The 17,535-nt window shown below is 38.2% G+C and overlaps 1 protein-coding gene across 1 annotated transcript in view; it reads left to right on the forward strand.

The window, feature by feature from the left end:
• Positions 1-7,634, forward strand: part of LOC109726815 (retrotransposon-like protein 1) — a 12,314-nt gene extending 4,680 nt beyond the window's left edge. The window contains exons 2-3 of the mRNA XM_020256610.1: positions 4,021-4,680; positions 7,114-7,634. Of these exons, the coding sequence (XP_020112199.1) occupies positions 4,102-4,656 (555 nt within the window). The 5' untranslated portion in view covers positions 4,021-4,101 and the 3' untranslated portion in view covers positions 4,657-4,680; positions 7,114-7,634. The remainder of the gene's footprint in view (positions 1-4,020; positions 4,681-7,113) is intronic.

Here is a 17,535-nt window from a genome sequence, read left to right on the forward strand (position 1 = left end):
ATATTTATAAAAAAATTATGTAATTTAGTCTATATACTAATATAAAATCTATTCGAATTTGAATTATATTGGAATTCAAATTCATCAAATTTTTATTTTTCATATATCAATTACTGCAATAATAAATTAATAATAATAATAAAATGAAACGACCAAAAGAGAATCTATACACCGTACACCACTGATGTCACACCACTGCCACGTGGGCCCACCATCACGAGGAATTCTACACTGTCACACTTGCACCACGTCATCAATAACAAGCCAATCATATTCCTTCTTTTCAAACAAAAGTACAATAAAAATACTTTTTTACAATCATGATGGAACATATATTCTTAAAAGCATTAATTTGATTGGTTTGTTACGCCACGTCACTAATATACCCGTTGTATTCTAGAATTTTTCCACCATCACCCGCACCGGACCAATCATAGCCGTCCTTTTCCCATTCCACTGCCACATCAAGAGGTTATTCCATGCACCGAGTGTATAACTACATCTCATACACCGCAAGCTTAAAACCCCATGCTTTTTTCGAATATGTTAAATGCCATTTAAAAGTTTTAAACACCAAAAATCACTTTTCATTTTTTTTTTCAGTAAAAAAATATTTCAAATATACTTTTTTTAAGATGTTGTTATGGGGCCAATTAATTTTATTTTATTTTATTATTCCATATAAGATAATAAATACTATAATTATGAGTGATCTCATAATTTTATATAAAAATAATATTAAAAAATATATAATACTAAAATATATAATTTTACTATTTTATATCATACTGATAAATTGCCAATATATTGATGAAAAAATTGATAAAAACATACAGAACTTACATAAATTATCGACTATTTTGATTTGGCTATCGAACATTTCAAAATTTTGCAATTTATTTGATCTGAATAAGTTGAAAGTATTTTGATTTTAACATCTAAATATATTATTTAGGTTTACATATTTAATTAGTATATTTTATGTAATTCTCTTTTTTGAGAAAACAGGGATATACCCTATTTGTGAGAATAATACAAAGGACCACTGCCAAAGGTCAGTAGTTAAAGTCCAAGAAAGCAGAGACTAAGAGCAACATAAGAGAAAAGAAAGAAATTAAACAAAATGAAGATGGCTAATATAATCAACTCCTACTAGCTTCCCACCACAGCTAACCAAAGTTTGACCGTATTTATGACCCTATTTCCAGTCTCCTCACAGCGGATGAGGCGGCCGTTGAAGATTCGGCCGTTTCTCTGATTCCATAATTCCCAACACGCCGCTGCCAAACAGATATCAAAGTTTCTTTTTAAAAGCCCCTTCAGTGAGTGTCTTGCTCGATTCCACCTGGTTGGTAAGCTACCTGGGAGATCCATCACCAATTTGTGAGTATTTGGAATATCTTTTAGGAGGTAGTTCCACACCATCGTAGCATAATTGCAGGAGAAGAGGATGTGCTCAAGAGTTTCGTCGTCAGCATAGCAAAAAACACAGATTGAGGGGCCTTGCCAGCCCCTCTTAGATAAATTGTCGGCTGTCAAGATTTTGTTGCGACCAGCAAGCCACAAGAAAACTTTAACTCTTAAGGGGATTTTTAGTTTCCAGAGGTAAGGGGTAGTGCATACATCAATTCCATCAAAGATTAAGAAGTCATAAGCTTTCCGCACAGAAAACTTTCCATCCTCACCCCAGCGCCAAATAGCCTTGTCGTCGCAATCAGTAAGTGCGGTATTTTGAACCAAGGCGTTGAACGGCCCAAGCTCACGCTGTTGTTGCTCTCCTAAGCACAGTATAGGGTGGAGGTCCAGGCCGGTATTGTGTGCAAGCCGTCGAATCCAATTTTTGATTGATAGTTGCTTATGAATCGATAAGGCATAAAGATTTGGAAATTGATTTCGAAGGGTGAGCTCTCCCGACCATCTAGCATTCCAGAACGACGTAATGTTCCCATTGCCAATGGAGAAGTAAGTAGAAGTATGAAATGCCTCAGAGGTGCTGAGTACGCCTTTCCAAAATGGACAACACGTAGTTGGCCTATTGCTTCCCAGGGATGGTGGCTTCTGCTTGTAGTGTTTTTGCAAAAGTAGTTTGACCCAGGTTAGGTTCTTAGTGTTGTAGAAGGTCCAAAAGCCCTTCATTAGTTGGGCGGAGTTCATCACTTGCAGATTGCGGACACCCAAACCTCCGCATNTATATATATATAGAGAGAGAGAGAGAGAGAGAGAGAGAGAGTTGAGCTAGAATACTATCGATAGCAAACGGGCTCCGTTGTCACCCATTTGTTTTCGATAGAGCCTCCAAATCGATGATCAGCATCGTTGAACATGATCTATATTACTTGAAGTGTTTAGGAATAAAATTTTAAATCTTTTCGACATTATTTGCCTAATGATCAAAGGGTTTCAAAATTTGTAATTTTAATGGTCGATATGAAGCGTTTTCTCGTTTAACGGCGTAAAGATATCCGAATCAATTGAACTTTTGTTAGAAAATTCTTTAAACTATTTAAAACTAAATCTATACTTTTGATCTTAACTACAAGACTCCTATCATCATTTTTTTAAAAATATTCATTTTCAGCCGTTCATTTCTGTGTCCACTCGATGGATAAGAGAATAATATCGAAAATGTATGAAACTTGATTTCTAAACACTTCAAGTGGTATAGATCATATTCAACGGTACTAATCGTCGATTTGGAGGCTCTATCATCGAAAACAAATGGGTGGCAATAAAACCCGTTTGCTACCGATAGTATTCTAGCTCGACTCTATATATATATATATATGTAAAGTTTTAACTATTAGATCAAAATTTGATGAGTACAATTTTATAAATTTTTTTTCTATATATATTCTTTCTAATCATTTTAACTTGTTATTGGTGTGCCAGCTCGTATTCAGCTCGTTAATAAACGAGCCGAACACGAACTGAATTTTTCGACACAATATTTTAACGAGCCAGCTGGTGTTTGGCTTGTTTATGAAATAAGTCTGAACACGAGCCGACTCCAGCCACTCCATCCTTTTTTTTTTTATCTTATAATTGAGAAATCTCAAACAGTGAATTATTTTGGTTTTTTAAATTTGGCTTAATTACACTTTTACTTTTCAAATTATAAGACAAATAATATTTATTGTGATTTTTGACATAAAATTTTCAGGTTGTGGTAATCTAGTTTCGCAGTATGATTTAGTCGACGATATACTAATGTGCAACTTATATAGTAATGATATGAAATTTTAATCATTTTTATATCATAAATTACCACAATATTACATTACTATTAAAGGAGCGACACATCTTATTCAACAAACTTAATCAGAGTGCTTGATTTGGTTGCAACTATTTATTTGAGCTAAAATTATAATACCAAAAGTGTATTAGGCCTAAAAATTTTGATTTGTATTTGCTATTATTAAGCAAAATAAGAGTTCAACCAAATTTAATGGTAATATTGTTATATTTAATTATATATAGTATTTTTTTCAGTTAATAAAACAGTAAAATTTTAGAAGCAATAACAACTGGTGACTTAAATAATTGAGAAAGAAAATTTGATGAAGAATAAAAAAGAGAGAGAGAATCATGTTGGAAAAATATGCCAACATAAGAGGAAAAAAAAAAGAATTCCATTAAAAATAAAAAAAAATTCACCACACCCCCTACTGCTGCCCAGTTCAAATCCACATTAAGCCTCCACGTAGATTTGAACTGGGCATTCATATATGTTTATAGATAATTTAACAAAATATTAACAGAGGAGCTGACGAAAAAAAAAAAAAGAAATCACAGGATATTAAATTGATACACTTTAAATTATAAAATACTAGAGTGAGAAGGCGCGAAGCCACTGTGGTGGTATTTGAAGTTTGCTTTTTATTAATTTAAAAATTCAGAATAATTAGTAAACCAAAAAAAAAAAAGGATAATTAAAGTATCGTTTTCAATATTTAATATTGTTGAGGGGTCTCCATGCATTTTTACCTAAAGGTTGCTTGGAACAACAGTGTGAGGGGGGAGAGAGAGAGAGAGAGAGAGCTCCTAAAACCCTAGCTCTTCTCTCTTTCGCAATCGATCTCGACCCTAAAACCCTAATCTCCCATGGCGGAGGCCGATGGAGATCCCCAAACCCTAGCCTCCGCGCCGCAGATCCTGAAGCGGAAGCCCGATTGCGAGCCCCTCGCGGACGCGGCGGCGGAGGAGGAGGGGAGGAAGAACCCTAAAGAGCCGCGCCCGGAGATGATGAGTACAGAGGACCATGGGGGAGGCCACGGAGGAGAGGTCGAGGACGGAGTCGAGGAGGAGGAGGAGGAGGAAGGGGGGGATGTGAACGGGAAGGGGAAGGGGGTGTTAACCGCGGCGGATAAGGGGAAGGGGAAGATGATAATGGAGGAGGAGGAAGGGGAAGAGGAGGATGAGGATAAGGAGGAGGAAGGGGACATTGAGGAGAGCGATGAGAGTAGTGAGGAGGGTGGTGGGATCGGAGGAGAAGGGGATGGGGAAGAGGAGGAGGGGGAGAGCGATTTCGAGGACGATCCCCTCGCGGAGGTCGATCTCGACAACATCTTGCCCTCGAGGACGCGGCGGAGGGAGCCGCCCCCACCGGGCGCGTACCTCGTCACCGACGACGAGGAGGATGATGAGTCTAGTGATTAGATGATATGAGGAGGTGGAAATGAGGTAAATTTCGTTATAAAAGTTGGTTATTAAAGTCAAATTTAGTGCAATTTAAGATGCGCATAAACTATGAACTTCGAAAATGACATGAGATGGCGTAAACAAGGTTGTTTCGCGGCGAAAACCACTTCTAGAGTAATGGTTTAGTGCCACAAAAAAAAGGTGATCTCAAATTGTGCTGAAGTTTACTGCTTATGGTGTGACATTGTTTGTTTTCTATTTTTGGTTATTCCGAGTTTAGCATGAATTTAATTGTTTAGTTGTGTCTGGATGGATGGGTGTTAAATCAGTTAAAACTTGCTATTTTGGCTCATTTGGAGCAAATTTAGATTATGAAAAAGTGCACATTTTTGCCCAACTTATTCACTTGAATCATCCATTTTAGTGTTAGAAATGGTGATTGTGAAATTTCTTTAGGTAATCGCACTATGCAGGTGGAGTTATAAAGCTTGCTAGTTGCTAGTTCTTGATGATTTAGGCAATTTTTCATGCTCTTTCGTTATCTACAATTTGTAGATACTGAGAGGTATTGAAATGAGCTTATAAATATGATGTTGTTCGAGCTCTATATTAGTGCTTATATCCCCGCTAAGTGTTCTAATAAATCATTCGGAACTGTTATGATGTGTAGAAGAACAGCTGAAACAGTTAAACAGTCGGGAATGAGAAGTATAACTTATTGTGGTTTTCTACTTTTAGTTGTTCTTTTTCTGCTTTTGGTTATTCAAGAATTTTTCTGATGGATGTCATACTTGTTTATTAATTTTTTTCTCCCTATTTATTTTGTTTTGTCTACATCTTTCTGCTGCTATCACTGTAATTTTCTTCAACTTTTGTGGTTTTACTTTCACTGAGATAGTAAGAATAGGCTTGAAAGTTAAGTTCCAACATTTCAAGTCCTTAGAATTCGATTTCTATACAGGTGTTTGTTCACTAGGAAGTTAGAAAGTGAAATTACTTTGTTCACTAGGAAGTTAGAAAGTGAAATTACTAAAGGCACTAGCCAATAAAAAGTTAGATTTTCTCATCAAACTCAATACAAGTGCTGACATTTGCTCGCTTGAGTTCTCTTAAATTTGATTTTCTAACATAAAAATATAGACCCTAAAACTATACCGTTTTCTGTAATGCATGATTCATTTTGGAGAACCTAAGGTGTCCGTTTTCTTGCTGAAACCCAGTTCTAGGTCTGTAGTTTCACTAATCAAACTTTCCTTCAACTATCAGTCTAGCTGCTTATCTGAGTCGTCTAAAATTTGAACTTAGAAATCGTATTTGATAATGGCTTAATTAGCATCGCATAATCTGAATCAGATGATAAGATCCTACATTAAAAATGGACTGCAGAATTGCACCATGATGATCTTTCTGTTTCATTTTGCTCAATGTCTTAGCCACCCTCCGATAGTTTGAAGAGTTTGTATTCATCATATCTCTATCTTCGTTGTCTACTGCTGACATGTTTGCACAATTATACCACTGTTTGTATCAGATTTTTCTTAGCTGCCATGGGCGACAAATAAAATAAAATGATAAAAAGTATTTGTCAATGTTCAGTCAATGGTGATTCTGTTGCTGTTTCATCTGAGTGTCTGTTAATTTTCAGTTGATAGAAATTCTGTCGCTGTTTCATTTCTCTTCGTTCCATCTTTGGTGTTATAAATAGAAGGAAAATCTATTCCTACTGCTTATGTTGGTGGTTTTATACGTCATTGTACTAAGTAATTTTTGCTCGGTTTTTGTCATGTGGGTCGAATTATTACATGAGTTGAGCTTGATTTGGCCTGCCACAGTTGTGTTCAACTTGTGTAAAGTTGTTAGGTATCATCATTCTCGAAGTTCTTTCACATCAAATATAACGTGAGCTATAGAGTTAGAAGTCCATTTTATGAATCTTCTAAGATTCGACTGAATTTTACAATCAGCATGAATGAGAGTTTAGCTAGCATGAGTAATATTTCTCCAACCTGATCTCTGCTACAACTTACAAGCAAGCTGGCATTGCGTGGCGCTTCACACGTTCTTGTTTCATACACACTTCGACATAAGTAGAGCCACCAAGTCATCAACTATTTTTGTTGCTTCAAATTAGTGAACAACAATGGTAAGATGGTCAAATTAGTCACCTTCAAGGAGTCCGCATTATGCCATCATTGAGTGGGGCTTCGCACTTTCAGAAAATCTGCATCATGCTTCTCTTATTTTACGAAGTCAATTAAGCTACTTGAATATCTCGTCAAATATACATCTCAAGTCTTATTTTGCTGTCCATGTGTCTAGTTCTATTCAGAGTGAAATACTCTGATCATTATATTTTGCTGTAGTGTAAGTTACGGCATGTACTTCAAAATAGCTGGGACTTGAAATGGACTTTTCTCGAAGTTTAGATGCAAAGATTTATGTCAACTACTTAATTGTAGTGTTTTCTCGGTGCAGGTAAATCGGCGATCATGCCCTGTAGCTTTCTTGGAAAAACTCAAAAACTTAGGGGTTTTCTCCAAGCGGTATGTGTTTTCCGTAAGTTTCCGTTACCTCTCTGTTCGTGCTGTTTCACTTTTTATCGGAGAAACACTCCGCGTAGGACATCTCTTATAGGGCATTAAATGAGTAATGTGCTATAAAGCGGTGGTGAAGATTCTAATTTTGATATCGCACGAGGCTTAGCTTTTTAATATGTATAGATAACCTGTTGTCGAAACTGGTTTGGTAGCTTACAAGTTCTTCTGACTACACCTAGTTGGTTGTTGCAGCTTATTTCCTGTGCTAAAAATTGTTTGATTGATCTTTATATTCATTTGGTTAAAGTAAAGGGATTAAGGATAATATGATATTTGGGCGAAAATATATGGATTGTCTCGGACTCTCGGTTCTTATCTATGTTCCGACCTCGTTCCTGTAGTTTCCGATTGAACATTTTAGTTCCTGAACTTTAACATATATTTCAAGTAATTATATTATGATGTTCATGTACTTTGTTTTGCTCGTTGTGGAGCGCTTGTTCTGCTTGGCTTTTTGAATAATTTCTCTATGAGCAATAATCGGAAATTAAACAAATGGGAAGTAGGAAGATTCTGCTGTTGCAAGAAGCTTCAGAATTAAAAGCTTGTTTTTTTTTTTTTTTTTTTTTTTTTTTTTTTTTTTTTTTTTATATATATATTTTGCCCCATTAGAAGCTTTTTTGTAATAACAATATTTCTGTAAAAACTCAATAAGGCAAATTACCACTTTTGGTCCTTAAACTATGGGCACGTGACTCTTTAGTGCTTAAATGTTAATTCGTTACAATTTTTGGCTCCAAGTTTCTAAATTATTGTAATTAATTCGCACAACTCAATGTTTTTTTTTGACAAATATTGATTAATTATTAATGTCGAAGTGATGCGGCATCTTAATTATTGTTGCATTATCTAGCGAAAAAATTGGATTGTGAGATTTAATTACAGCAATTTAGAGAGTTTAAGTCGAAAATTATATTGAATTAAAGTTTCCGAACTAAAATGTCACGCCCCTCAAAGTTAAAGGACCAAAAGTGTAATTTATTCTAGAAAATATTCTATGGACTATTCTTCGTTTTTATATAATATAATAAATAATTAATTAGGTGCGATTATTCGATGCCTGGAAAATATTCTTTTTAAAATTGAAATTTTATAGTCTATGCAATAATTTCTCCTATAATTGCTCAGCTACCACTTAGGTAGTCAAATGTACTATATATTAATATTTTAAAACCACAGGGTGGAATCCCCTGTTAAAGCTGTAGCACAACTCGTATGAAATTACAAATTAGGGTTAGTTGCACTATTGCTCCTCAATCTTTATTTCTTTTTTGTTTTGGTCCTCCACCTCTTACTTTTTGTAATTAGATTCTTAATCTCTAAAAATAATTGCACTATTGATATGTAACTTCTTCATTTTTTTTCACTTTGGTCCTCAACATTTTAATAATAAATTTTATGCAATTGAGAGAGAGAGAGAGAGAGAGAGAGAGGGTAGGGCTGTTGATCTAGCTCGCTGTTTATATGTCAACTTGTGTTCGACTCGAAATTGGTTTGGACTCCGCTCGCTCGTTCAATAAACGAGCCGGTCACGAGCTAAATCAGCTGATCTTAGCTTACTCGTGTTTGGCTTATTATGACTAAAAAATAAATAAATAATACAAATAAATATTTTTTTGTCTAATATTTAGCAAATTTGAATACTATTTTTAAGTTTTCGCTTATCGATAGCGCAACTTTAAAATTTTAATACAATACTAATTAGTTATACTAAGAGCAATAGTAAGCACCAATAACAATATTAATAATAACACCAATTATAATTCTAGCTAGCTTGAAATAAATTTGACCTAGCTTGGATTATTTTCGAGTTGATCTCGAGCTGGCCCCAACTCATTCGTGTTTTTCTCGTTTACGGCCCTAATTATAATACATCTAAATAAATAAATAAATAAATAAATAAGAATAATAATTAAGTACTTTTAAATGATGGAAAAGTTTTCTTATGAATCTCTTGTAGGTTAGTTACAACCCCACAATATGTTTAATACCAACACTCCACTAACTCTCTACTTTCTCTTTCACTTAAAATTTCCTTTGACATGCCCACACATGCATGCAATTCCCCATCAAATGATGTTCAACAAACCTTGGATACCTTTTCCTCAATCATTCTCCATTAACCTACTCCTAAACACATATCTTATTCACATAAGTGGAGCTAATTAGTGCTTTTTTCTGACGTCATCTAATTCGCCTTTTTCTTCGGGTCATCTGGTGGTTCTGATAATTGGTTCGCAGGTCGCGATCGAAATCCGGCGACGACCGACTCCTGCGATTCGCGTCTCTTTCGATTCCTCTCCTGCGCGATCGATCGATCGATCGATCGATCGATCGATCGATCGATCGATCGATCGATGAATCTATTGAAGGAGAGAGAGACAAAATAAGACAGGTCAGATTAGCCTCTAATCAACTCCAAAGGTCATGATCCCCACCAACTAAAGATTCTAGGGCAAATTAAACTATGTAGCCTTTTCTCAACTCTTCTTTTTTTTTTTTTCCTTTTTTTTAAGCTTTTCCTTTTTAAAAAAAATGCTTCATGCACATGCTTTCACTTTGGTTTGCATTATTCTATAGTAGAATTTGGGAAAATAGGGCTACTCCTCACATGTATCTAAGACCATATTTATTAAATAAGTTAATTGAATATTAAATAGCTCAACTCAAGTGGTAATTTTTTTTTTAATAAAATCAATGGGTTATTATTAAAGCTATAGGGATTATTTCAATAAAAGACATGTCAAAATTAGTTGGTGAGATGAAACACATTTTAGAAATATTTAGCAAAAAAAGAAATATTAAAAAAAAATTCTAATGGGATTTGTAGCTTGTTTTGTCCTGCTTCTCATTAAAGTGTGTCAAATTACTAATTATATGTTATTATCTTTAAGAATTGACTAATCATCTAAACTTTAAAGTACACTATGAAAGTACATATAATATTACTGACAATAATAAAAGAGTTACTTCAGGTCAAAGATTCGATCCTTTGTGTAGACATTTTCGAGAACAAAGTTCAAATAGAAATAATAATATCTAACAAAAGATTTTCGTGTTGTTCAAATATGAGAACAAATTTTTAGATCGGTGAAACTTAAATGCAGGTCGAACTCAAGTGCAGTGAAGTTTAAGCTTTTCCGAAGTCAACTTTTTGTTAGTTGTATGTTTTAATCAGAGTTATTTGTTTTACTGAAAACTTAGAGAGTGTTTGGTTCTCCGTAAAACCGTGAAAAATGATTTAATCAACTAATTGCTGCTGTGAAAATGATGCGATATTTTAATTATTTTCTCGTCATCAATTAGGATATTACTATATCACTTCCACATTAAAGATATGTTAATATTTAGTCAACTACATCGACTGTCTCTAGAGCAAGTGACAAAGGATTTGGTGGTTGGTACCGGAGATTTAAATTCGAATCCTAATTGATTCACATTTCTAGCTAAGTTTATTTCTAAATGAAACAAACGAAGCAGGTAGCGTGCTACCTATCCCTCTAAAAAAAAAAAAAGAAAAAAGATACAGGAGGCAGTGGAAAATATTATCACTATACCGACAAACATGTTGGGGATTTATTAAATTTTCACTTGAAANCAACGTGGTAGTTAGGTCAGGAGGCAAATTGATAGGGGTGACGGAGCTTTTAGTATAGTTAATCTTGAGGCCCGAGAAGCTAGAGAACGCATCGAGGATGATCTTGATAGTCGCAACCGACCTGGAGGAGCCATCGAGAAATAAAACAATATCATCAGCGAATTGCAAAGTGTGTAATCTGACCTCTCTAATTCCGACATCCGGTAGCAGCTGGGACGCGGTTGCACGGTGGATCATTTTGAAAAGTACGTCGACACAAAGAATGAAAAGGAGAGGAGATAGCGGATCCCCTTGGCGCAGGCCACGTTTGCAGCTGAAAGCCTTCCCCGGAACGCCATTTAAGAGCACCGAAGAGGAGGTAGATGTGAGAATAGAATGTATCCAAGAAATCCATTGTTGAGAAAACCCTCTCGCTCGGAGAACTTCGAGTAAGAATCCCCAGTTAATGTGATCAAAAGCTCGTTCAAAATCGATCTTCACAATGGCTGCTCTTTGCTTAGTGTAGTAAAGGTGGTGAGTGAGGATGTGGGCGCATTTGAAATTGTCGAGAATATGGCGACCCTTAATAAAGGCAGTCTGGTGGGGATTTATCAGAAGTTCCAAAAAAGGTTGCAGTCTAGAAGCTAAGACCTTGGAAATGATTTTCGCCATGCTGTGCACAAGGCTAATAGGTCGAAAATCATGCGCCATTAAAGCCTCTTTCCTCTTAGGGATAAGGCAAATCCAATTGTTGTTTATCTGTTGCAGGTTGACTGTACCATTATGGAAGCTATTAAAAACTGCAAGAATGTCATCCTTCAGGAGGTTCCAAAATCTTTGATAGAACACCATCGGTAGTCCATCCGGGCCTGGGGCCTTTTCCGGGGCACTAGAAAAAATAGCTCTTTTAACCTCCTGCACCGAAAAGGGTTCATGAAGGCTTGAAAGGTCGCAGTGATCATCTCCATAGATCGTCTGTAGGTTAATATAGTTGTTCGTCACTTGTTCTACTCCTAGCTGGTTGAAGAAAAAGGAGAACAAGTGTTGTGCAATGGGCTCGTGCGCGGAGAAAGTAGACGAGCCATTAGAGAGTCGAGCAATAAAATTAGAGTTCCTGCGACATTTGGCTTTCAGATGAAAGAATCTAGTGTTGGCGTCTCCTTCTTTTAGCCACTGAACTCTAGATCGTTGTTTCCATCTTATCTCCATTTGTAGGCAGAGTTCTTCATACCTCGTCTTGAGTAGAGATCTCAATCTGGATTCCGGGGAAGAGAGAGTTCTACCTTCTTCAGCCTTATCAAGCCACTCAATCCATTGGAGGCATCGAGTAGCTTGATCATTAATGGTCGACGAGAGGCCCGCACTCCAAGATCTAAGAGCAATTTGGACTGATTTGATTTTTAAAAAGAATTGGGTAACGGAGTCAGTACCTGGCGCAACCGCGCTCCACGCCTTGATGACTATGTCCTTGACAGCAGGGTAGCGAAGCCAGAAGCTCTCAAATCTGAACAGGTTGGCCGAGGGGAGAAAAGTATAAGCAGATAATACCAGAGGCGAGTGGTCGGAGCGGGGGCGTGGGAGAGCCCTCAGGGTGGAGCGAGGGAAAGCCAACAACCACTCATTCGAAATGAATGCGCGATCCAAGCGTTCTAGAGTCGGGTTGCCTCTACCATTAGTCCAAGTGAAGGATTTATTCAGTAGCGGAATGTCAATCAACCCAAGCTCATTCACGACCTCCCTGAACCTCAGGATGTCCGTAACATTCGTGGGGGTTCCGTTCTTATCGTGTACGGATAGAAGGATATTGAAGTCCCCAAGCACGGTCCACGCTCCGCAGGTACGAGCAGAGATAGACCGAAGCTCAAGGAAGAAGTTAGCTCTTAAGCTTGTAGTAGTAGGGCCATAGATGTTAGAGATCGTGAAAGTTTTTCCATCGGTTTTTTTCCTGAGTACGACCGTTAGAGAGTAAAGCCCAATCCATACATCTACACATTCAAAGAGGGACGGATTCCAAGCCGTTAGAAGTCCGCCTCTAGTTGCTTGCGCATCTAGGGTCCGAAAGTCCGTTAGGTGATAACCACAGAAAGCACGGAATTTATCCAAAGTAGTAACAGATAATTTAGTTTCCTGAAGGCAGACGACACAACACTTACAATGCCGAATAAAGGATTTCACAACAGTGCACTTGCCAGGGTCATTGAGGCCCCGCACATTCCACGTTAAAAAACGAAAAATTCGGTTCCTGGCCATGAAGAAAACAGGAAGTACCCCAGGAGAAGGCTGCAACTCAGGCAGCCGACATCTCAAGCATCCAACTGTCCAGCACTCATGCTGGAAGCTACGTTACCCCCATTAATAATGCCGCAAGTAACCTTGATAAGTTGGATCTCTCCAGAAGTGAGGGGGTGCGTATGAACTCGCGTCTGTGGGCACACCTTTTCGTCTGGATTAGCATTTGGGACGAATGGGCATTGTCCACCGCTTGCCTGCAGCGAAAGCGCCAAGGGGTGCGCCAAGTGAGGTTGATGGTCCAAGGACGCAGGAGGTTCAGTAGAGGGGTGGGTAGAAGATTGTGCGACCACGGGGCCGAGATCCGCTGCTTTAGCCTTCCTACACCTAAGCTCCTGGGCTCGCTGAAGAGCGGATTTCGAGTTTCCAAAGGATTTTGCCGCCAGGCGTACGCTTCGTCGCAAGTTGAAAAGCTTCCCGGTGGAGGGTTGGGATAGGCTCAGAGGCCTGGGATGCCGGCCGAAGGAAGCGTCTCGGTCCAAAGAGTGTAATCCAGAGTTCCTAAAAGAAGGACAGTGGTTGCTAATGTCCAGGCCTGAGGCAGAGAGGTGGGATGGCATGGGGGCGGCCCCAATCGGAAGCCCAGGAAGTTGTCCAAGTAAGCATGGAGTCAGATCAGTAGAGAGGCTGGTGGGCTCGGGGGCGGTCTCAAATGTGGGCCCAGGAAGCGGACCCAAAGAGCTCGGATTTGATGGGGGCCCAGGTAGCGGGCTCAAAGGGCTCGGATCTGGATCCAGCCTAGGACAGCTCGGCGTGTTGGACCCAGGAAGCGGACCCAAAGAGCTCGGATTTGATGGGGGCCCAGGAAGCGGGCTCAAAGGGCTCGGATCTGGATCCAGCCTAGGACAGCTCGGCGTGTTGGAAGACGGGTCAGCAATAGGGTCAGCAATGGGCCCGGGAAGCGGACCCAAAGAGCTCGGATTTGATGGGGGCCCAGGAAGCGGGCTCAAAGGCCTCGGATCTGGATCCGGCCTAGGACATCTCGGCGTGTTGGAAGACGGGTCGGCAATAGGGTCAGCAATAGGGTCACGGGAGGTTCCAGTCCCGCAGTCATGGAGAGTTGTGCCCCCGTCAGAAACCCTGTCAACATCACTGCACGGAAGAGGGAGAAGGTTGTCCGTCGCTTTTGAATTTGAAAAAGCCCTCCTGACCGGTTGCCAGACCTTTCGGCGAGCAGTTTGCCGGTCCCGCCGGCGGTGTTCCTGGCGGCGCCGGTCACTCACCCGACGCCGGTCAAAAGGACGAGAACCGTGTTGGGGGCTTCGACTACGAAAGGCCGGCACCGACGTGAAGCCAGTCTGCCGGATAAAAGTCTCCTGCGCCTCGAGCGAGTCGAGACCCAGAAGCGCGTCAGTGTCCTCACCAAGAAGAATGGGGTTAGCATCTTCAAAAGATTCAATCTCAATGGGAACGTGGAACTGTCTGTCTTCCACCATCAGGTCGAGAGACTCCGGGATGCACCGAACGTTTTGACAGCGGACCAATAATCTGTAGAAGGAGACCTCAGTGTGATTTGCGCTTAGGTCATCTACTTCCCAGAGTTCGCCAAACCCACTCACCGCCGCTTTTACGTCCTCCATATTCCAGCAGAGAATTGGCCAATGATGTAGCCGAATCCAAGCCTTGTGGCGGAGGAAGCNAATGTTCGAGCCAATAATCGCAATCAATTAAAATTTGAGAATCAAAGCATCTGCATCCAGTAATTTGACACCAAAAGTGTAATTTAATCTGATTCTTACGTAACGGGATGTCAACAAGTTGGATTTTCAAATATCTGAATCCAAATCGAGATTTGACGGATTTCAAAAATTCATATCCAAAATTGAATCTGACTAACAATCACAAACCGGAACCAAAGTTCGAACCCGAAAATCTAAACTTAAAACAACAATTTTTCGTTGCCATATTTCAACACACATTATATTAAAATCAAAATTTTCAAAATATAAATTTAAACATAACATTAAACATTCATATATATTATATGTTAGGTTGAATTATAGAAAATTCTCTTATAAATACCGGTATTTTTACTTTTTCTCTCAAACTTTTAAAAATCTATATTTTACCCCTCAACATTTCAATTTTTTCTCTATTAGGGTTCAATCACTATTCCGTCTACTTCTTATAATTTATATTAAAAATATCCTCCTAAATGATGAAAATATATTAAAAAATTATTTTTTTAAAAAAAGTATGAACAATTTGGTTATTTTATCTTCTCTATTAAAATTGTATATCTCTAAAAATATTTTTAAAATTTTAAAGGAGACGAAATATAAATTTTTGAGAGTCAGAAAAGGTAAAAATGCAGATATTTATAAAAAAATTATGTAATTTAGTCTATATACTAATATAAAATCTATTCGAATTTGAATTATATTGGAATTCAAATTCATCAAATTTTTATTTTTCATATATCAATTACTNGTTATCAAACGTGATGGGGCTCCGTCCAACGGCCGACTCTCGAGCCACCCAGTTGGGGAAGAAGACTGCCCTAGCCGGAGGCAAGAAAGAAGCCACCTGGAAGTCGGAGCTAGTCCCCCCAAACCTGGCTGCAAGCCCACGGGCCAGGATCTCATTAATGTTCTCAGGGTGCGAGGCCGGGACTACGACACGAGCCACGCGAGCTGACAGGGAAGGGAGTCCGACCGGGGTGGGCGTAGAGGGGAGGTAGACAGCCGCAGAAGGTGGGCGGTCACCGGAAGGCCCCGGCTCCGAGGTGTGCAACCTGCCCCGGCTCCGCGGACCCGACTCCATGCTAGTCAAACGTGAGGTTTGGTGCATCCTGCAGTGTCGAGCTGGGTGGCCAAATCTCATACAAAGAAGGCAGCGGCGCGGTTCCCTACAGCGAGCCGCCACATGGCCTCTCTCGAAACATCTGAAGCAGCGTCCCCTTAGAGAGGGATTAAGGAGAAATTTGGGAGGGTGGGGTGGTAGGGAAGGGTGAGAGATAAAGGCCGGGGGGCAGAAGGTAGCTTTACGAGGTTGGTGGGTCCCAGCTGGAGATGGGGACAAAATGGCATCCCTGTAGGAGAAATTAGGCCGGACACGAGCACGTGCTGGGTCAACGGTCGGAAGAGGAGGTATGGGTCTGGGTTGGAAAGGATGAGATGCGGTAGGCAGATTACTGTTAGAGTGGCGAGGAGGGAGTTTAGGGACGGGATGGCGGGGGGGAGCNATTTTATATCATACTGATAAATTGCTAATACATTGATGAAAAAATTAATAAAAATGTACAGAACTTACATAAATTATCGACTATTTTGATTTGGCTATCGAATATTTTAAAATTTTGCAATTTATTTGATCTGAATAAGTTGAAAGTATTTTGATTTTAACATTTAAATATATTATTATTTAGGTCTACATATTTAATTAATATATTTTATGTAATTCTCACAAATATAAATTTATAAAAGTAAGAAATTAGTTTAAATTTTAAAGAGAAAGTGCTGTCGACTGACTAAAATCAAACAAACTGAAAGATTGAATACTAAAATCAGAAATTTAAAAGATTGAATAAATTCAGATAAATTTAGTAAATTTTTTCCAAATAAATATACATAGGAGTAAATAATTGTATGAATAATTATTTTTTCTTTTCATTTTTTTAATGTTTATGAAATTTAAATCTCTGCACTTTGAATCAGCAATTATTTTCGATTCGATTATTTAATCAAATCTCTAAAATATTAATAAATTTGAATTGTACACTCATTACTAACATAGAAAAAAAAAATCATAAAAAATATATCCTTTTTATTATTTTCTAATCATTAAAAACTCATGTTCCTTACAAATCCAATGCACCATGCACAATGGCATTTCCGTAATTTTCTCCAAATCCAAGCCCAATAACCGAAACCAATACGTAAAAGTGTATGGAGATCCCTCAACTATCGACAATTTTAAAATCGAGTCCTCAATTATTTTCCTTTTCCCTTTGATAGAGTTATAATGTTTAAGTTACATTAATATTTAGTTACAAATAATAATTTTAATTGTTAAAACTATAAACTCTCCTCAATAATAATTTTAACTCATTAAATCAAAATTTTTATTAAATTAATTGGTGAATTCATCCAATTTAATCACCTTAATAAAGTTATTAATTTTAATAAAAAAATTTTTTTTTAAGAAAAAGAAGTTAACCGAGTCACGATGAAGATTAAAATAGTTAAGGAGGCTATTTCGAAATAGCATATAGTTGAGGGGTCTTCAAGACATTTTTACCTTAAAAATGGAAGTTTAGGGGCCGCTCTTTTACAATCTACTATAGTTGAGGGGGCTCATGTAGTTTTACCAACACTATAACGCTGCTGTTTTTTTTTTTTTTTTTTTTTTTTTTTTGCCCTCTTCGCTTCTTATCCGCAAGTGTCGGATAAGGACACGTGGGCGACGATAACCGGTCGAAAGGAGCAACGATCC

Source organism: Ananas comosus, linkage group 21, assembly GCF_001540865.1.
Source record: "Ananas comosus cultivar F153 linkage group 21, ASM154086v1, whole genome shotgun sequence".
Classification (NCBI taxonomy): Eukaryota; Viridiplantae; Streptophyta; class Magnoliopsida; order Poales; family Bromeliaceae; genus Ananas; species Ananas comosus.